Source organism: Cetorhinus maximus, chromosome 16 (genome assembly GCF_964194155.1).
Source record: "Cetorhinus maximus chromosome 16, sCetMax3.hap1.1, whole genome shotgun sequence".
NCBI classification, from domain to species: Eukaryota; Metazoa; Chordata; class Chondrichthyes; order Lamniformes; family Cetorhinidae; genus Cetorhinus; species Cetorhinus maximus.
Window position 1 is genome coordinate 86,566,078 of NC_135894.1, and position 22,116 is coordinate 86,588,193.

At 44.1% G+C, this 22,116-nt stretch overlaps 1 protein-coding gene across 3 annotated transcripts in view; it reads left to right on the plus strand.

The window, feature by feature from the left end:
- The window catches only part of LOC144691796 (bromodomain and WD repeat-containing protein 1-like), a 179,193-nt gene that overhangs the window by 54,713 nt on the left and 102,364 nt on the right, over nt 1-22,116 (plus strand). For all 3 annotated transcript variants that reach the window (XM_078560282.1, XM_078560283.1, XM_078560284.1), the window contains 3 exons: nt 10,847-10,981; nt 13,788-13,916; nt 16,029-16,254. In XM_078560282.1, the coding sequence (XP_078416408.1) occupies nt 10,847-10,981; nt 13,788-13,916; nt 16,029-16,254 (490 nt within the window). The remainder of the gene's footprint in view (nt 1-10,846; nt 10,982-13,787; nt 13,917-16,028; nt 16,255-22,116) is intronic.

Sequence of the window (22,116 nt, forward strand, 5' to 3'; positions counted from 1 at the left end):
GTGGTAGTACTGTGCAAACTGATAAGAATTGCGGGCTGACAAGTCCTGATGGACTTCATCCAAGGGTCTTAAAAGAGGTGACTAATGAGGTGGTAAATGGGTTGGTGTTAATTATCCAAAGTTCGCTAGATTCTGGGAAGGTTCCATCAGTCTGAGAAGTAGCAAAAGTAACCCTTCTATTCAAGAATTGAGGGAGGCAGAAAATAGGAAACTATTGACCAATTAGCTTGATGTCTGTCGTGGGGAAGATGTTAGGATCGATCATTAAGGAGGATGTAGCTGGGCACTTAGAAAACCTCAAGGTTCAGTCAGCATGGTTTTGTGAAAGAGAAATCATGTTTAACCAATTTATTGGAGTTCTTTGAACGAGTGCACTGTGGATAATGGGGGCCTGTAGACACACTGTACTTGAATTTCTGGAAGGCATCTGATGAGGTGCCACGTCAAAGATTATTGCAGAAAATAAAAGTTCACCGTGTAGGGAGTAACATATTAGCATGAATAAAAGATTGGTTGGCAAAAAACAGAGTATGCATAAATAGGACTTTAGCAGGATGTGACATGTGGAGTCCCACAGGGTTCTGAGCTGGGGCCTCAACTTTTTATAATCTATATCAATGACTTAGATGAGGGGAACAAAGGCATGGTAGCTAAATTTGCAGATGACACAAAGATAGGTAGGAAAGTAGGCTGTGAAGAGGACATAAGGAGGTTGCAGACGGATAGATAGGTTGAGTGAGTGGGCAAAAATCTGGTAGATGGAGTATAATGTGCGAAAATGTAAAGTTGTTCACTTTGGCTGGAAGAATGAAAAAACACAGTATTCAACAGAGAGCGACTGCAGAATTCTGAGGTGCAGAGGGATCTAGGTATTCTAGTGCATGTGTCACAAAAAGTTAGTATCTAGGTACAGCAAGTAATTAAAGAAGGCCAATGGAATCCTATCCTTTATTGCAAGAGCAATTGAACATTTTTTAAAAATTCATTCACTGGATGTGGGCTTCATTGGCTGGGCCAGCATTTATTGTCCATCCCTCATTGCCCTTGAGAAGGTGGTGGTGAGCTGCCTTCTGGAACCGCTGCAGTCCATGTGATGTAGGTACGCCCACAGTGCTGTTAGGAAGGGAGTTCCAGGATTTTGACCCAGCGAGAGTGAAGGAACGGCAATATATTTCCAAGTCAGGATGATGAGTGACTTGGAGGGGAACTTCCAGGTGGTGGTGTTCCCATCTATCTGTTGCCCTTGTCCTTCTAGGTGTTAGTGGTTGTGAGTTTGGAAGGCCTGCCCAAGGAGCCTTGGCGAATTCCTGCAGTGCATCTTGTAGATGGTACACACTGCTGCTATTGTGCGTCGGTGGTGGAGGGAGTGAATGTGGATGTGGTGCCAATCATGCAGGCTGCTTTATCCTGGATGGTGTCCAACTTCTTCAGTGTTGTAGGAGCTGCACTCATCCAGGCAAGTCGGGAATATTCCATCGCAATCCTGGCTTGTAGATGGTGGACAGGCTGAGGAGTCAGGAGGCGAGTTACTCGTCGCACGATTCCTAACCTTTGACCTGCTCTTGTAGCCACAGTATTTATATGGCTAGGCCAGTTTGGTTTCTGGTCAATAGTAACCCCCAGGATGTTGATAGTGGGGGATTCAGTGATGGTAATGCCATTGAACATCAAGGGGCAATGGTTGGATTCTCTTTTGTTGGAGATGGTCATTGCCTAACACTTGTGTGGCGTGAATGTTACTTGCCACTTGTCAGTCCAAGCCTGGATATTGTCCAGGTCTTGCTGCATTTGGACATGGACTGCTTCAGTATCTGAGGAGTCGTGAATGGTGCTGAGCATTGTGCAATCATCAGCGAACATCCCCGCTTCTGACCTTAAGGTGGAAGGAAGGTCATTGATGAAGCAGCTGAAGATGGTTGGGCCTAGAGCACTACCCTGAGGAATTCCTGCAGTGATGTCCTGGAGCTGAAATGACTGACCTCCAACAGCCACAACCATCTTCCTTTGTGCTAGGTATGACCCCAACTAGTGGAGAGTTTTCCCCTGATTCCTGTTGACTCCAGTTTTACTTGGGCTCCTTGATGCCACGTTCGGTCAAATGCTGCCTTGATGTCAAGGGCAGTCACTCTCACCTCACCTCGGGAGTTCAGTACATAAAAGTAAGGGTGTTATGTTTCAGATATGCAGGGCATTGTTGAGACCGCATCTCGAATACAGCGCGCAGTTTGGTCTCCTTATTTAAGGAAGTATGTAAATGCGTTGGAGGTGGTTCAGAGGTTTACTACATTGATAGCTGGAATCAGCGGGTTGCTTTATGAGGAAAGTTTGGACAGACTAAGCTTGTTTCCGCGAGAGTTCAGAAGAATGAGGGGTGACTCGACTGAAATATATAAGATCTTGAACAGTATCGACAAGGTGGTCATGGTAAGGATGTTTGCTTTTGTGGGTGAGTCCAGAACTTGGGGGCACTGTTTGAAATTTAAGGTTTGCCTGTTTAGAACAGAGGAGAATTTTTTTCTGAGGGTTGTGCGACTTGCAACTTTCTGCCTCAGAAAGTGGTTGAGGTGGGGGTCATTGAATATTTTTAAGTTGGAGGTAGATTCTTGTTAGGCAAGGGAATCAAAGGTTATTGGGGGTAGATGGGAATTTGGAATTGGAAATGAACAGGTCAGTCATGATCTTATTGAATGGTGGAGCAGTCTTGAGGTGCCAAATGGCCTACTTCTGCTATTTCCTATGTTTGTATGAATGTGTAATGTTTTTCTTTCAGTGACCCGCTTTCAACGAACCTTGTTTCTTGTAGGAAAGCTACGTCACTGTTTATCAAGTTCCACCTTGCATGCATTATTCACAAACTGCAAGTTTACTGTCAATCCTGTGCTCATGGTCATGATGTTCCAGCTTGCTAATCAAAGAGTTGACATTATCTTTCTTTTTGTTTGTTTTGTTTCTTTGCTTGGTGTGATGGATTCGGTCCACTTGTTGAGCACTGACTCTAAACTTCTAACGCCATTGAAGCAGGTGGACCATAGCAGCAATTTACTAGTTGGGGCTGCCGACTTGAGGTGGGCAATGGCTAACCAGTGAGACACAATACTACTTCTCCTGCGATAGGGAAGAGAGGAAAGTGTACCAATGAGTGCGATGCAATCTGTTTGGTAATGTGCCTGTGAAAGTTGAATAAGTGGCACTTTGTGCCAGCTCTGAGATGTGTGTATGAGGCTGTTAGCAGTGCTAAGTACGTGAGGAATGAGGTGAAGCTGTAAATGTTGAGGAGGAGTCATGATTCATTAGTTGTTGGTAGCTGACTGGGATTGTGGTGCATTGAGCATTGTGGGTCTCGTGGTGCAGTAGGTGTGATTTGGCATTTGAGGATGCATTCACTGACCTTGAGGATTCACCTGAGGTCGCTTGAACCTCTCTTGGCACTTCATCCAGATCCTTGGGGCCTGACTACTCGCATTGGCCACCACTACCTTTGCACAGTTTGTCTTGAGGGCCCCCTGGACCCATGTGGATAGAAGACCTCTTCTGTACTACTTGTACCTACTAATCTCGTCCGGCACCAGAGAACCTTGGAACCCACTCTGTCCCCTATTGCAGAAAAATTCACTTTTGCTGCTGTCCCACAAACACTTGTAGAATCTGCTCTAGCCAGAATGTACCTCGCTTTAAAAGGTGCGTTGGATGGTCCATCTCCGGCTCCTTCTGAGGTCCGCAACATCACAGATGCCAGTCTTCAATCAATCTGATTCACCCCATGTGGTAGCAAGAAATGGCTGAAGACACTGGATCCAGCATAGGCTATGGACCCAGACAGACTGACAGTAGCGCTGAAGACTTGTGCTCCAGAAAATGCCACGTCTGTACCTAAGTTGATTGCACTGACATCTACCTAACAATGTGGAAAATTGCTCCGGTATGTGCTGTCCACAAAAAGTAGGATAAATCCAACCCAGCCAATTACAATCAATCTACTGTTGCTCATCAGCAAACGGATGGAGTTGTAATCAACAGTGCTCTCATGTGGCAACTTACACAGCAATAACTTGCTCATCAATGTTCACTTTTGTTCCGTTTAGGCTACATGGCTTCTGACCTCATTACAGCCTTAGTCCAACCATGGACAAAAGAGTTGAATCAAGAGGTGAGAGTTACTGCCCTTGACATCAAGGCAGCATTTGACAAGTAAGGCCCTAGCAAAATAGAAGTCAGTAGGAATCGGGGAAAACTCTCCAGTGGCTTGGAGTCCTACCTAACACAAAGGAAGGTACTTGTGATTGTTGGAAGTCAATTATCGTGGCCCCAGGGCATTGCTGTAGGAGTATCTCAGAGTAGTGTCATAGGCCCAACCATCTTCATCTGCTTCACTACTGACTTTTGCTCCATCATAAAGTCAGAAGTGGGGATATTCACTGATGATTGTACAGTGTTCAGTACTAATCCAGACTCCTCAGGTACTGAAGCAGTCAGTGTCCATATGCAGCAAGACCTGGACAACATTCAGGTTTGGGCTGATAAGTGGCAAGTAACATTTGTGCCGCACAAGTACCAGGCACTGACCACCTTCAACAAGAGAGAATCTGACCATCTTCCCGTGACATCAAAGGCATGACCATCACTGAATCCCCACCATCAACATCTGGGCTTTACCATTAACTTAACTGGACCAGCCATATAAATAATCTGGCAGAAGAGCAGATCAGAGGCTGGGAATTCTGTGCTGACTAACTCACCCCTGACTCTCAAGCCTATCCACAATCTACATGTGTCAAATCAGGAGTTTGATAGAATGCCTCCCACTTTCCTGGATGAGTGCACTCAAGAACCATGACTCTATCCAGGACTCAATAGCCGGCTTGATCATCACCCTATCGACCACCTTAAGCATTCACTTACTCCACTACCAATGCACAGTGACGGCAGTGTGTAACATGGTGAATTGCTGCAGTGCATCTTGTACAAGCCTCTACCACCCAGAAGAGCAAGGGTAGCAGATGCATGGGAACACCACCACCAGTAAGTTCCCCTCCAAGCCACACAACATCTTGACTTGTAACTAAATTGCCACTACTTACTGTTGCTAGGTTAAAAACCTGAAACTTCCTTCCAAATAATACCATGGATGTACCTGCACCAAATGAACTGCAGTTCAAGAAGGTGGCTCACCATCACCTTCTCGAGGTTAATTATGGGCACCAATTGCTAGTTTTGCCAGCGACACTTCCATCCCATGTAAGTATAAAAAATGAAAGAGATACATATTAGCATTAATTGATGCTGGCCTCTCAAACGAGGTCCCTCAGCTGAGGCATGCAGACATTCAACAGTGCATTTTATGCTGCCGTATATAGCAATCATGCAAATTTGCAGGCAGCATGAAATTGGCTTGCTGCCTGCAAAGGAGTCAATGATCATGAGCTAATATTGCATAGTGATCCCAGCGCCTGTTTCTGGAGCTATCGAATTTAGTTGTTGTCTCATTGATATTTGTGGGCCATACTGTGTACAATCTAGCTGCCAGGTTTCTTGCTGTACAACAGTGACCAAACTTCAAAAGTACTTCAGTAGTTCTAAAGCACTTTGGTGTGTCCTGAGGCTGTGAAAGGTACTATATAGGTACAAATCTTTCTTTTCTTATGTTGGGTCAAAGAAAAGATGAAACTAGAAATGAACAAAGGACAGAATTTTCCGAGCCCGCTGGTGGCAGGCATGATGGGTGTTGTGCATGGAAAATATGGCAGGAGCTACTTCATGATGGCGTGAAGGCAGGTTGCGATCTTCTGCTCAGCGTTTCCTGCTACCTGTTGGCGGGAAGCTAATTATAATACATTAGCATTTAATTAAAGGGCTATCCCACCAGGCTCTTGGGACCCCGCCAAATAGTCCGTCCACGTCGGCAGGAAAGCACGCCGACGAGTTTCACAACAGCACGCAGGCGACGTGCACTTGGCAGCTTTCACTTTAGGGGAACTGAGATGAGTGAGCAGCAGCATTCTCCACAGCTCACCTGTTGTTTACAGGCCTCAGGTGTCGGGGGAAATTGATGCCTGACCCTGCAGGCGACGGGTGGGTGGTGTCTGGGGAAAAATGCTGGCCAGCCTTCGAGGCGACTGCTGAGGCAGTGGGGGTGGGGGGGTGGTTGATGTCAAGTGTTGCCCTGGCGCTGCATCCCGCGCGCAGGCCGTTGAGGTATGGGGCAGGATAAGTGAGGGAAATGGCCACATATTAGGGACACCTGTATAAACTGACCGTGCCTCTGCAATTAAGACAGATCAGGCGCAGCCACAGTGATTTGATTGGGGTCAGGCTCCTAGCCTGCTCACCCATGCAAGCATTGCGGAGGCACCAAAGGGCCCTCCAAGCACTCCATACCTTATCCTCCCGCCCCTCCGGCACAGACTTCGAGTCCGCTGCCACTTTATTCGACCACAGAGCAGTTGGACTGCACAGGTTGTACAATCTCCTCGCCAATGCTGGCCATGTAGCAGCCACTGCTGGAGGCACTCACAGCCCCTTGCAATCTTAGCACCCTAGTTTGGACTAATGACTCCATGTTGCAGGTTTACAGGGTAGCCATGCAGCGCACTCATCTCTGGCCATCCGAGGGGTGACCAGCACTTTCCGGGAAGCATTAAGGGGCGGTCACATGGGGCCAGGAAAGGTGCTAAGTACAGTCATGATAACCATGTCCGTCTCGCTTTCATGTTGCAGGAGGACCATGTCAGGATCCTAGATCCTGGTGACCTAGCTGTATGCCTGATGGCCTACAGAGATTGTAGAAGACGGAGGAGAGAGCGACTGAGGCACCTGGCCGTGCAAAGGCAGGAGCAGCAACCTCTTGAAGAAAGGACAGGGGGGTTCCTACACACGCTGCTCAGGAGCGGCAGTGAGCTGTGGCTGGCCGGCGCCTAGCGACACCCAGGGTCTATAGACACCGCCTGCCATTCCTGCAGATGACTGAGAACCAGTGTCGCCGACAACTGCACATGTCTAGGGACCTAGTGGCTCACATCTACCATTTACTGCAGGACTTGGGGACATGGAAGGCATCCACTGCCAGTGGCTGTGAAAGTGACTGCAACACCCAATTTCTATGCCAGTGGCTCCTTTCAGGGCTCCACAGGTGACCTCTGTGGGATTTCACAATCCTCCACCCACAAATGCATCCATGAGGTCACGGATGCCATTTTCTCCATGGCATCCACGGCACATAACTTTGAGAGTTTCTCCCAGGACCGGGACAGCCAGGATGCAAGGACCATTGGATTCGCCTTGATCTCGGGATTCCCACAGGTGCAGGGCGAGATTGACTGCACTCATGTGGCGCTCAGGTCTCCATCGTTACACTTAGTGGACTTCATCAACTGTAAGGGCTTCCACTCACTGATCGTGCAGCTGGTATACGACCACCAGAAATGCATCCTCCAGGTATGCACACGGTTTCCAGGGAGTGTGCGCGACCTCTACATCCTAAGTCGCTCTCAGATCCCTTTAGTCTTCCAGGGTCCACAGAGGCTGCAGGGTTGGTTTCTTGGGACAAGAGCTACCTGCAGAGGCCGTGGCTGATGACACCCTTGCGGCGACCTCAGACTGCAGCAGAGCGACATTATAATGAGGCTCATGCAGCAGCTTGCAAATTGGTGGAGCAGACCATCGGGATGATGAAGATGCGGTTCTGGTGCCTGGACTGGTCTGGTGGAGGCCTGCAATACAATCCACAGAGGGTGTCACGCATCGTTGTCGTCTGCTACGCCCTTTACAATCTGGCGCTGCAACGGGATGAGGAGCTGGCTGAGAAGGAGATGGAGGAGCTTCATGTCTCCTCCGATGAGGAGGACGCTGATGGGGATGAGGGTGAGGGGGTACTTGGTGGTGACGACAAGGGGGATTAGGCCCTCGCACTGGCTAGTCAAGGCAAGCACACTCGGGAGGCCCTCATAGCTGCCAGATTTGTGAAGGATGATGACGACATGCAGTGAGGTGTCCCCGTAGATCCTCACATTGCAGTTGTGAATGTTTGACTCCAGTCTGGCTTATCTAAGCACCAATACCCTCTGAGAGAATGCGCCTGTCATGGACATTTAGGCCCTAATAGTCGCTCGATCGCAAGAGGGTGAGGACTCTCCATAGATCTTCATGTGGCCTCTGAGAATGTCTGACTCCTGTCTGGCCGAGGGCAGCTCGTTTGCACTCCATGATCAGGACATCTTGGAGACGCAGCCATGAAACTTTAAATGCATTTGATGGCTGTGTTTGCCATCAGCACCTCAGCCCTTCAAGAGCAACCATCCGTGGTTGCAGATGCTGGTGTGATGGTGGCCAGCCCCACCTTAAAGGTGCTGAGAGCACAGAGAGTATGAGGGAACTCTGTGGCACCTGCCCACTACATTCTGGCAGCAATGACCAGCACTGCCAAGGTGCTGGCATCAGCAGTGTTTCCAGGTAGTGCGAGACTGGATGATCACTGTAGTCTGAAGGCCGCACAGGGAAGAGGCCCTGGGCTGAAACATCTGCCTTTTAGCTTGTGCAGACAGGTTTCACATCTGAGTGGCAAGAACACTGCTCACCATAACAAGGAGCCATAGGCAGGGAGACATTCTTGCGAGTTTACTGACAATAGTGAACATTATATACAAGTGAGTAACACCCGTGCCCAGGCTGTACAACTAATTCTCCTTAACGTTCCTAACCCTGCTGCTACATCTTGGTGCTCCCTGGACATCCACAGTGGAGGTGGAGGCAGCCTGCTGACTGTGGCGCCCTGATGACTTTGGAGGGACGAGATTTGGAGGGCCCCGGCCTGTTTTCGGGGTCATACTGTGTGGCACCCTCCTTGGCCTGTGAAGCTGGATCTGCGAAGGTCACAGGAAAAGGGGAGTCGGATGGGCCGGTCACTCCCACAGTCACCTGGGTGGATGGCCCTGGAGCGTGCACCTGCTGATCCTCCTCCCCATGGATGCCTGAGGGCCCCTGGCTGACTCAGTGAGCGGAAGGGGTAGCTGGAGTGAGATCGAGCTGCCCAGCACCCCTCTTGTGTACACACTGTTGGAGGCCAGCTATGGCATCAGCAATGGAGTTAAGCCCACACAGCAGTGCAGGAGTGACGTCCTGGACCAAGGTCCCCATGACATTTGCCTTTTAAAGATGGCAACCAGCGTGATGCAACAGCGGGGTGATGGCAAGTAGGTGAATGAGACACCGACCGCCACGGAAATGGCATGCATCGCGGGAGTGAATGTATAATGAGGCAGGCTCGGGAATATACAGTGTGAAAACCCGCCATTTTCATCTGCGGGTAGGACCCCATTTTATCCGCACGCTACTGCACTTAGTGCAATTCTGGGAAAATTTAGCCGAAAGGGTGAAGAAAATAGCAAGAAAAAAGAACTTGCATTTACTGTGGGGGACACCGGGGATCAGTTTGCAGTTATAAGGATCAGTTTGCAGTTAACCCTGAGGAAACCCAAATAAGTGGAAGCTACAATTTAAAAAGCTTAGTCTCTCCCTTCCCCCACAAAAACTCCCCTCTTAGTCACATTAAGAATCAGATCCTCCTTATTTATTTTTCCCATCTATTTTAAATCAGAATTTGCATCAGAATTTACATAAAATCTCTCCCCTAAAGGTTACAACATAAGATTAAGAAATGTGCATTACTCCAACTACCTAATGCAGGTATGAACTTTTCAGGCACGATTACTAACGATAGTTTAAAAAGTCGAGACAACCCAAACAAAATGGCGCTCTAATTGGAGTGGCATCATATAACCTCTGTTTATATTTAAAAAGCTGCTTTTACATTGCTGTGGTGATTTTAGAAAAGCAATGCCACACCAACCACCTGATGTCACTCTTCCCCATTTTATTATTTTGAAGAATCAAGTCGCAGGATTTTTATGAATACTCCTGTTTTTAATTTCAGCATTACATCTATGTTTGTACACCATTGGAAATTTTTCGCTTTACCCTGTGCAGGTGGATCGGCTGCTACAAAGTGACGGGTGTACTGTGACAGTTGTGCATAGCATACTTTAATAGTTAGAACGGGTTCTAAACCTTACCTACTGAACTGGAGCACACATAAATATTAGCCGTGAAATAAACATCCTAGTACCTTGGGTTGAACTTAAGCTTGTGGCTGTACTGATGTAAAAGCCATTTTTGATGGAGAGAAAATCAACTGATGAACAGTCTGTTGTTAAGCCAGGCAATTACTAATCCGTACATTCGTAGGCATGGATGCAATTTATTCAACAACTGCAAATTGTTCAAGTGCAATCAAAAGGTATTGCTTGCGCCTGAATCCTGAAATCTTTTTAACAGTTGCATATCTGGATGGTGGGGGAAGAGGCACTAGATTGATTGAGCTAAGATGCGTGACAGGGCCTTAGGGTTGTCAACCCTCGAGGACTGGCCTGGAGCCTCCAGGAATTGAAGATCAATCTCCAGGACATGGCTGTCTGCAACCCCGGAGAAAAATTATCAGGACATTGACCAAAAAAAAAAAACTTTTTAAACATTTCTCTTTACCAGATATAAAAATATTGAAAATGGGGTAAAAAGGCTGTTTGGCTGACAGTCAAGCATCACCTAATTGGGTAATGAGTCGTCTTGCTTTCCAATTAACATAGGAAGGCAGTACGTCACAAAGATGGACATGTTGGCTGACTAATGGATGGAGCATGGGGCAAGTCATGTGATGAAACCTACAGAAATACATTTAATCACAGTTGGCAACCCTACCTTTCTCAAACATATAGATTGTGAAAAGCTGTCAGTCTTAAAATTCATAGTTTCATTTTAAGTGGTGTTGTGACCTGATAAACTTCTGTTACATTTTTAGGGTCATGAAGATGAAGTGTTTGTTTTGGAGCCACATCCATTTGACGCGAGAATTATTTTGTCTGCTGGCCATGATGGCAATATCTTTATTTGGGACATTACTAAAGGCACAAAATCTCATCATTACTTTAACATGGTAAGTGAATACAGACACAAAGTGTTTGTTTAGTTTCTCTGCCATTTCCTTATTACCCATTATAAATTCTCCATTCACTGCTTGTAACGGGCCCACATTTGCCTTTGCTAACCTTTTTTCTTTTTACGTACCTATAGAAGCTTTTACAGTCCGTTTTTATGTTCCTCGCTAGTTTACCTACATACTCTATTTTCTCTTTCTTTAACAATTTCTTGCTTCTCCTTTGCTGAATTTTAAAATGTTCTCAATCCTCAGGCTCACTACTTTTTTTGGCAACTTAATAAGCCTCTTCCTTTGATCTAACAGAATCCTTAGCTTCTCTTGTTAGCCATGGTTGGATCACTTTTTCTGCTGGCTTTCTGTGTCTTAAAGAAATGTAAATTTGTTGCAAATCATGTGTTAGTTCTTTAAATGCTAGCCATTACCTGTCTACCGTCATACCTTTTAATGTAATTCCACCATCTCGCTCAGCCAACATGCCCCTCATACCTTTATAGTTTCCTTTGTGTAGATTAAAGAATCTAGTTTCGGATTGAAGTACATCATTTTCAAACTTCATATAAAATTCCATCATATTATGGTCACTCTTTCCTACAGCTCCTTTATGACGAGGTTGTTAATTAGCCCTTTCTCATTGCACAATACTAGATCTAAAATAACCTGTCGGTTCCTCAACATGACTGTTCTACACATTCCAGTAAACATTCATATACATTCCAGAAATTCGTTGCCCTCAGCAGTAGTGCTAATTAGGTTTATCCAGTCTATCTGTGGATTGAATTCCCCCATGATTACTGTATTACCCTTGTTATATGCACCTCTAATTTCCTGATTTATACCATGTCCTAGAATACCACTACTGCCCCTTGCTGTTTCTTAGCTGCACCCAAAATTATTCTACATCTTGATCTCTGATCTAAGATCCTCTGTCACTAATGCACTGATCCCATCCTTTATTAACAGTGAAACCTGACCACCTCTTCCTTTTAGCCTATCCTTCCTAAATGCCGAATACCCTTGGACTTTCAGTTCCCGACCTTGGTCACCCTGTAGCCACACCTCCATAATGGCAAATAGATCAAAACTGTTTACTTCTATTTGTGCTGTCAATTCATCTACCTTGTTGCGAATGCTGCGTGCATTCAGGCCGAGTGCCTTTAATTCAGTCTTATTATTTTCGCAAGCTCTAGCCTTAATTGCTGGCGCACTCTTATGTTTGTCAGGAAGGGACAGAGCATACACAGTCTGACAACAATTTCCTTTATTGCTATCCAGCTCTCTTACCTTCCCCTCTCTCTTCAGTCTATTGCTTCTTCCCTCACTGCTACTGTTTAGTTTAAAGTCCTCTCCGTTGCCCTTCCCTCACTGCTACTATTTAGTTTAAAGCCCTCTCTGTTGCCCTAGTTATACGACTCGCCAGAACACTGGTCCCAGCATGGTTGAGGTGAAGACCGTCCCAACAGTACACCTCCCACTTTCCCCAACACTGATGTGAGTGCCCTAGAAATCAATACCCATTTCTCCCACACCATTCTTTAAGCCATGTATTTAACTCTTATTTTATTAACCCTACATCAATTTGCTCGTGGCTCAGGTAGTAATTATGTTCTGCTTTTTAATTTAGCCCCTAGCTGCTCATTGTGTCTAAACAGAAGACAGCGCCTCATCTTTCGATTGAGCACTTTTTAGCTTTTCGGGCTCAACATTGCGTTCAATAATTTCAGATCATAACCTTTGCTCCCATTTTTCTGTGTTTTTTAAAAAAAATTTGGATTGTGGTTCTTCTGTTTTCATTTATGCCTGTGAATGATGCATTAATCTGGTGTGTGTGAATGTTAGTGTATAGATAGATAGGTGGTGAAGTGTGTTGAGGTTATGGTGCTGATGGTACAGTTCTTGAGTTTGTAAGCTGGATCTTAACTACTCATGTCAAATTGTTTAATTTCTTTCTGGTACTGGAGCCACGTCCTGGCTGTGATCTCCTGATGATCTCTTCCCACATCCATTGCATTTGCCTCGGTAGCCTTCTCCTGCACTAGACACCTTTCCTTCTCTGTGTCTCCACAACCAGGACCTCTTATGCCTTGACAGAGAATCTTTGAGCCCTCTCCCTTGGTCCCTAAACCACCCTGACAGCTGATGTTATCAGTCCGCCAATGAACTGTACACCTTCATGTGTGCCTTGAGGCTACATGTACCACTCCATGAAAATTGTTCGAGTGCTTAATGTGCAGGTCTCCGTTTAAGCACCTACAGGCACATTTAAATCGTGGCAATAAGCAATTAGTCCCAAAATTTTGAGCTTTTGAATTGGCTTGTTTTATTTGTGCAGCACCCACTTAGTGCCTGTTTTCACCCTTTCCCCAAATTAGTCCCCAGCATATAAATGAAAGTTATCAATTCATGAAAGATTTTATAAAATCTTTATTTCACTTTTGCCCCAGGGATAGGATAGCTTGGCAACTTGTTGCTTTTCACTGAAGTAGTAGCTTACCATTAATCATATTTGTTACTTTATTCACTACAGTTCATTAGGCAGACAAGTGATGTTTTAGCTTGGTGTTCTTTCTTGTTCTTGTTTAATTTGTCTATGATTGAAAAAAATACCTGTTTGGTATAGAAAATGCATAGCTATTGAATCTGATCAAATCTGTTCCACGAATTTCCATTAAAAATAGAAACTCCAGAAATTCTAAATAAAAATGCTGCTAAATTAATTTTTGGTTGTCCTATTATTCCATATTTTAAAATGCATTTATGTAGGTGCGATGTAGGTCAAAATCATTTATCTATGATCTCTTCACAGATTGAAGGCCAAGGTCATGGTGCTGTATTTGATTGCAAGTTTTCACCAGATGGCCAGCACTTTGCCTGCACAGACTCACATGGACATCTGCTTATATTTGGGTTTGGATGCAGTAAATTGTATGAAAAGGTACCGGCAATCCTTTACATTGCTTTATTTTGTAATTTTTCAATTACTTGTATAATTTTAATTGGCAAAGACTGCAAATGGTCTATATAATCAGATGAAGCAAACAAAGTAATGATTCTGCACTTAATATGAGTAAAAGCAACATATTCCAAACATTTGAATCATTTTAATCTTGAATGCTAAAATTGAGTTCTAGTATTACTTCACTTCTCAATTTTGCATGTGCATAAAAATTATGTAAAATTCATTAAGTTGCCAATGTAAATAACAGGATGTTGTGAATGCAGCTTTCAGTGTTAGTTCTCCTCTTGCCAGTACCAACCTTTGCTCTTTTGGCCTGAGAAAATCTTCATATTGACTATCTTTCTGTAATGTGGATGTCTGAAATTGATATTGTTTGATTCTTTAGTTTCCTTAAAGCACGTTTAAGGCTGGATTTTGTCAGGGCAATGGGGCCCTGACAATGGGCTATAAAGCTGGCGGCAGCCTGGCGTTGGCCATATGGGAAGCCCTGGCTGGATTTTAGCAGCTAATGAGTACTGTTGGGACTCACATCCCTTTAAGGGGCAAGACCTCATCTCTAAGAGCTGCTGACCAGTTGGAGGGCTGCCAGCTGTTCAGTTCCAGCAGTGCCACCAGGAGCAGTGGCCATTGCTGGGAGTACATCCAACCAAGAGAAGCAGTGATAGATGCTTGCCTTGCAGCAAGCTAATTTGGGGTCAGGGGTCACTGGGGCCAGTCAGGTAGGCCTGGTTGGTGAGGGCAGGGGTGGTTGTTGCTGCCGGGGTGGCCATTGCTGCTGGTCCCTTCTGTGTGCCACAAATTGCCCAATTAGTCATGCCCACTGCTGCTGGTAAGAGGCCTGTAATTGGCCACTTACGTCACCTCTGGGTGGGAGGGCTGTCGTCCATGCTCCCTGCCACTGACAGAATGCCATGGCAGTGGCATGGCAATGGGCACTCACTGCTACCCCCCCCTCCTTTTGCCCCCACTACCTATCCCATTCCTGCAGGCCCCATAAAGTTCAGCCCTTGGTGTGTAATACATGCTGCAGATCAGATTCATTCTCAGATTCTGCTGAATTAACTGACGTCTGCCTAAGCTATAATTGCCCTCAGCATCCCACAATTAGCAGAGGGAAAAATTAATTGGGGTTATTGTTTTTGAGTACTATCTGTTAAGCCTATTAGGGAGATGCAAGTACACCGACATCTGGTGAGACCAATATAAGCCTTGACCGTGATACTTTTCAAGCTTGAGTTGCATTCTTGCACCTGCTATCTATGAGAAATATAAAGATATAACTTAGACTGGGAATGCATCTTTAACATGAAGTGTTATAGGTTAACTATACACAGCATCAGAGGATTTAAGAGACTTTCATGAGGACAGTCAAAAAGGTAGGTTTTGAGGCTTTTAGAAGCAAGGAAGGAAGTAATAATGCAAAGGCTTAAGGGGGTAGAGGAGCTGGGGCCAAGGTAAAGTTCTGAGATCATGAAAAATATCGCAAGGGACTGTATAGGAACCCAGAGTCAAGGGTTGAGATGTAGGGTGAGACATGGCTGTGGATTTATAAACAAATTTTTAAGGTGAGAGTGGTGTGGACAGGATTGCTGAGCGAATGGGACTTTAGGGTGTAGGTGGCAGGGTTTTGGGCAACATGAAATTTGCCTGGATTTAAATATGAAGAATGATCTCTTGGGCAAATATACCTGTTAGATTATATTTCATCACAAGTTATTGTTGTCAAGAGAGCAGATAAAACTTCGCCAATCACAAATTTGTAGTTCATGTGAAAATGGCTTTAAGTAAATTGCAGTTAAAATTATGATAAAAGTGTGGAGTTAAAGCAAGTAATTTAGTCTGGACAACGTGTTGTTACAGCACACTTGGAGATTGTCATGTGTTTAAATATTCTCACCTTTAATGTGCATTCTAATAAGATCATTAGTAAATGTAAAGCTCGATAATCAAAATAAGAACCATCTTAAAAAGTGTTTGCAGTACTTACCAGAGTAGTTTTGTTAGCCGAAACATATTGTTATACAATTTGAAAAATGGATACTTTGTTCTGTTTGGAAACAGATGTGTAAAAATGTGCTTTGTTTACAGATTCCGGAACAAATGTTTTTCCATACTGACTATCGTCCGCTAATTCGTGATGGGAATAATTTTGTCTTAGACGAGCAAACTCAACAGGCTCCCCATCTCATGCCACCACCTTTCCTGGTGGACGTGGATGGAAATCCTCATCGAACAGAATACCAGCGATTGGTGCCAGGACGTGAGAACTGTCTGGATGAGCAGCTCATACCACAACTAGGATATGTGGCAACAAGTAAGTGGCTTAGCTTTGAGTAAATCATAGAAAGACCTTTAAACAATGAGCTTCAATTCTTCTTCTATAAACCAAATGATTAAGAACATAACGCTGCTATATTTATATATTGTTATGGATGGGAGAGAGAGATGGTGGGATAACTTTTCCCCTTTGCTTCTCACTTCTCAGTTGTCTGCAACAAGATGTGTATTTTTGAGGGAGTGTTTTAAGGCCCTTTAAATGGTGTGACTTTTTTATATTAGACAAGGGACAGGCTGTCTGGTAAGTTTAAATCAGAAGAAAAAAAACAAGCATTTATTCACACAACACCTCGAAATGTAATCGCAATGAAAACACTCATTCCGTTGTGTACATGTACATGTGCGGATGCGCGCGCACTCACGTGCATGAAAAGATGAATTCTCGAGACGATTCATGCACTTAGGTTATTAATGGAATAACAAGAAGCTAAACTTGTGTTTAAATTAGTGCTTTTTTAAGATGCAGTGTTGCTGGCTTGGATGAATTCTCTCTCGTGGTCCTTTGGACTTGAATGGAAGTTAGAAGTCTGAGTTTCCAGACAAACCTGTGGCCAAGTTTCTGTAGCGATGAATCTGCGCAGGTGAAGGCAAATTAGCCCCTCTCTCACTGCCTTGGTTGACTGGTTGTTAGGCAGGGTTCTGTTGCCTTGCTGGAGAAATTGACCCCTCTTGCCAATTCTCCAGACTGACTTGCCTCTAGCTACATGGTTCTTGGAGTAATAAGATTTTTTTATCTAAAGTCCGTTTTGATTATGTAACCACATGATCAATACATCTATTGTTCACACAAATTATTTGAAATTAGAAGCCATTGCTACACAATGGGGGATGAATGGTGGCTGTTCACACCTGCTTGTGATAAACTGGTTTCGCTACAGCTCTCTTTAAATTTCAAGCTTGCAGACACTGAATCTTGGGAAGGGGGACGATTGAATTTGAGTTTCAGTAAATACCCAGAAAATAAGAAGTGTAAATTCACAAGTGGTTTCACATTTTGAATGTCTTTTCAAGGAAGTGCCTTCCACCCATGGACACTTAGATTTTAATGATTTTCCAGAAACATGTTCAGACATGTTAATCCTTGTCTATTTAAAAGTAACAAAAGGTCACCTGACTTTTGGCAGCCATCTTTGCAGTACACTATCCAGAGTCCATATTGAATGAAGTCCATCTCTCGAAAATTAGGAATATGATATATCTTTACTGGGCATGATCATATCATTAACTAATGGTATTGCTTAAATCCTGTCTTCATCTACTGACTGAACAAGCAGGCATCATTAAAGTTTGTAGCTTTAGTTCTGATTTTGTGCAGTTTCGCCCTTATAAGATGCAAAGTACATTACACTATATATGTTCAGTTTGTGCAATGCCAAATTATTCAGGATTTCTTGATCTAATTTTTAAAGAGTGATTGCTAATTGTTTTCCACAGAGAGAAAAATGTTATGGGCAGAATTTTACGCCTCGCGGGCGGGTACGCACCCGAACGGACGTGAAATAGCGCACAATGGGTGCACGTGGGTGTCGGAGCCACACCCACCATCAATTAAAGGGCCATTTAAGGCTGTTAAAAATGCAATTGACCACAATTTTACGTTGCCTATGTGATTTCGTGCTCGTCGCACGGGAAGATGGGCAGCTCACTTTTAACGAAACCTCATCCAAGGGCAGGATAAAAGTGGTCCACAGCATTTCCTATTGAGTAGTGAGGAGTTTAGGAGATAGTTTGCTGCTGGTTGCATATTTGAACTTGACAGCTTTATTTCTGTTCTAAGCTTCAGTTTTAGCATTTCTAGGCTCCATTTCAAAACTCATTGGTGTCTCCAAGGCTCCTGGAGGGTTTTGACTGTGTGGATCCTTCCAGGCACCAGACAGTCTTCTGTTACCCTGGTAATGGGGATTGTGCTCTCCACTGGGTGGCACGTCCTCTGAGGAGGAAAAGAGGGGCAGAAGGGAGAGAAGGCCAGGTGTCCCCATGCAGCTTCTAGGGGAACGACCTGTGGGAGTAGGGGTGCAGGGACAGCAGGTAGTCCAAGGCGGAAGGGGCCGCAGAAGTCGCCACTATCCTGCTGCCAGGGTTTACAGGCAGCAATGCAGCAACATTTCCGCGGTGTGATACTGAAGGAGGCTCCACCTCTCCAGGGAAACTGTGACCTCCATTTGTCAGATGATTGGGCCTGAGATCACCTCCAATTGTGGGGGTGGACACCCCATGCCAGTGGCTCTGAAGGTCACAGTGGCCCTCAACTTAGACCCATAGACGTTTATAGCACAGAAGGGGGCCATTCGGCCCATCATGTCTGCACCGGTCAACAAAGACCTGACTACACTAATCCCATTTCCCAGCGCTTGGCCCATAGCCCTGGAAGCTATGGCAGCACAAGTGAATATCTAAATGCTTATTAAATGTTACGATAGTTTCTGATTCAACCGCCCTTTCAGGCAGTGCGTTCCAGACTCCCACCACCCCCTGGGTGAAAAAATTTCTCCTCAGCTCCCCTCTTAGCCTTCTACCTCTTAGCTTAAATCTATGTCTGCTGGTTATTGACCCCTCTACTAATGGAAAAAGTACCTTCCTATCCACCCTATCTATGCCCATCATAATCTTATACACCTCTATCAGATCCCCTCTCAATCTTTGCTGCTCCAAGGAAAGCAACCCCAGCCTATCCAATCTTCCCTCATAGCTCAGACCCTCCAGCCCAGGCAGCATCCTGGTAAATCTCCTCTGCACTGTCTCCAGTGCAATCACATCCTTTCTATAATGTGGTGACCAGAACTGTACGCAGTACTCCAATTGTGGCCTAACCAGTGTTTTATAGAGTTCCAGCATAACCTCCCTGCTCTTGTATTCTATGCCTCGGCTATTAAAGGCTAGTATCCCATATGCCTTCTTAACCACCTTACCTACCTACCCTTCTACCTTCAGAGATCTGTGGATATGCACACCAAGGTCCCTCTGATTTTCAGTACTTTCCAGGGTCCTAGCGTTCATAGTGCTAGGGCACAGAGCCTTTGCCTTGTTAGCCCTCCCCAAGTGCATTACCTCACACTTCTCTGGGTTGAATTCCATTTGCCACTGCTCTGCCCTCCTGACCAGTCCATTGATAACCTCCTGCAGTTTATGGCTATCCTCTTCACTGTAGGGGTTCCCCATTTCCCTCATAGACCCTCCCCACACTTATATTCGGGACACCAGATTCACAAGCATATGGCTTGAACAGGTTGACCAGTGAGACAAGTTTCTTCTGATAATTCGCAATTGTTTTATTGAATCACCAACAACCCCACGGTATAAAACCCCAAATTTAAAACAACTTATTCCCAGAGCCCGACACAAAGTGACCATGACTTGGTTAAAACTTACAAAAACACAGGCAAAATACTACGTCCTGTCCGGAAACAAACCCTCAGACCAAGATATCACCAAGATATGGCTGAAACATATAATCCTCAACATGGCTGGTCTGTCCGGTGTTGACCGTAGGCCTGAGTCAAGGTGACCAAACTCGACCCTCCTTCTGACTGCAGCCCAAAACCTCAGATCTGCTCCTCTTTTATAATAGTTTAAATCAGACATGCCAAAACATGTTTCCTGTTGTTCCAGTGTCCATTTTTTGCATGATTCCAAGCAAAGTCCAGACAAATGTCATCAGCTCCTGCTGGTTGAAACAATACAGGGTTTTCCATGGAAGATGTATCCAGACAAATATTACCAGTTCTCATTGTATGAGCAATTCTCCTGCTGTTTGAGGTGGCACAGTAACAGCACCTGGCTCCAAAGAGTTAAAGAGGGTTTGAATGACCCTATTCCACGACTATTGTCTGTGGTAGTTGAATAATTCCTTGAGTGTATTGTATTGATGATATGTCCTTTATGCCATTATATTGGGTAATCAGACTTCTTGATCGTGTTAGTCAATGTCCAAACCCTTTTGATGAGTCAGCGTTTTCACTAAATGTCTGAATTTATCCCTTGCTGCCCAGCCCTGTACTGCTGACTGCAGCTTATCTTTTTGAAATTTATAGTTCCAATCATGAGGTCAAAACATGTCCGTGGGTTTGAAATTATGTTCCATAAGCTTCCCAGTTGGAGGGGATTTCGATCCTACATCTCCCCCCTTTAACTCTTTTATACCTTAAATGAGATATAACTGCTGATGAATTTTCTGCCGTGATGAGTTATTTGCAGGTTCCAGCCAAACCTTACATTTTTTACAGAGTCTATGCATTTGAATCCATCAACCCAAATTACCCTTTAAATAACCCTTCCAATTTTACCTGTTTTGCCGTATGTTTTAATTTACATGATAGTATAAGTAAATATAACACCATAACTAACTGTACAATTGCTAATATATGTGACACAATTCAAATGCATGGGGGGGGCTTCAATATTGAGACCAATATCACACCAAAGGGGTTAGTGATCTCCCTGACCTCATCTCTCATTTTACTATTTTCCTGTTGGAGAGTATAATAATATTTTTGTGAAAGCTTCATCTTTCTTTACCAGTTTTGTTAAATGCTTGGGTAATGGCAAGATGATATACCCAAAATGAGATATTGCTGCTCGTTCACACGTTTTTTGCCAAGCATGGATGACTAAGTGTTTCCTCCCCCTTAACTAACTACGTTATGTACATATTTATCTAAGCAGTTACCCATTTTTCAACATTCCTTCTCTTTGCAATTGCATATAATCATACAGACATCAGGCTTTCTTACATCTACGACTTCTTAAATCACACAGTAAATATAATACAATAATGAATTGCACAATAACAAAAAATGAGGAGCAATACAGATCCAGGGATGGATCTGAATATTAGTGCCAAAATCCATCCCTTCCATGACCACTTTGTCGAAGCAACTGCAGATCTTGTTACTTGCCGTTTGCCTGTAAGAAAAACACAAAAGATCTAATTTGCTTGGGGCAAAATGGGTTAATTGTCCAAACATATTTGACAATTGAGAAACTTAAAAATTTTGTAATCCCAATGCAAATAAATTTTAAGAAATAGAAACTGTTTGTACGTTTTGAATTCTCATGGTATCTTGTACACATTTGCTCAGATTTCTTAACATTCTCCTTCCAATTGTTTAAATTTCCAAGCTCTCTTTTTTATTTCTCCTACTATTTGCAGTCTGAACTCAAGTTCCAATTAGCAGTATCCAATCTCAAAATTTTCCCTTTTCTAGGGACAAAATTCTAAAACCCTTAAACTTTGCAAGAAGTTTCTAACCCAAAACCAATCCAGTTAGGATTAGCCATGATCACTTCAAATATCCCAGATTCCAATCAACCCTACCAAACATTAAAACAACCTCCCTCTCAGGTGTGAATTCGTACCTGGATTAAAATTCCCATATGTTTATCAAAATACCCTGGAATCATGATTCTGGCCAGTAATCATGACTCCAGGCTCCTGCCTTGAAGATTTTACTTCATTCACTCCCTTTTAAGGCAGATATCACAATTCCCATTGTGAAATTTACTTTAACTCAAAGGTAGTAAAACTTACTACTATAAAAATCTGTTTCAGGAGAAATTTTAAAACATAATCATCCACACAAAATCTTTATTACACACACATTCTCTCCTTTTTGGAAGCATCCAACTGTATCTCCAAAGTATTCCTTTAAATTTATCAACTCAAACCAATGAACGTAGCACATGTTTTACAAAGAAACAAAAGAAAATAGCCCTGGGTTCCCAAGGTCGTCTTTCTTCAAGGTACCTTTTGAAACACCTGTAAGTAGGAACTAAAGAGAGAGGTGAATTTTCACAGTACAACATCCTAACTTCGGACAAAATTAATAGTTCACAGCAGCCT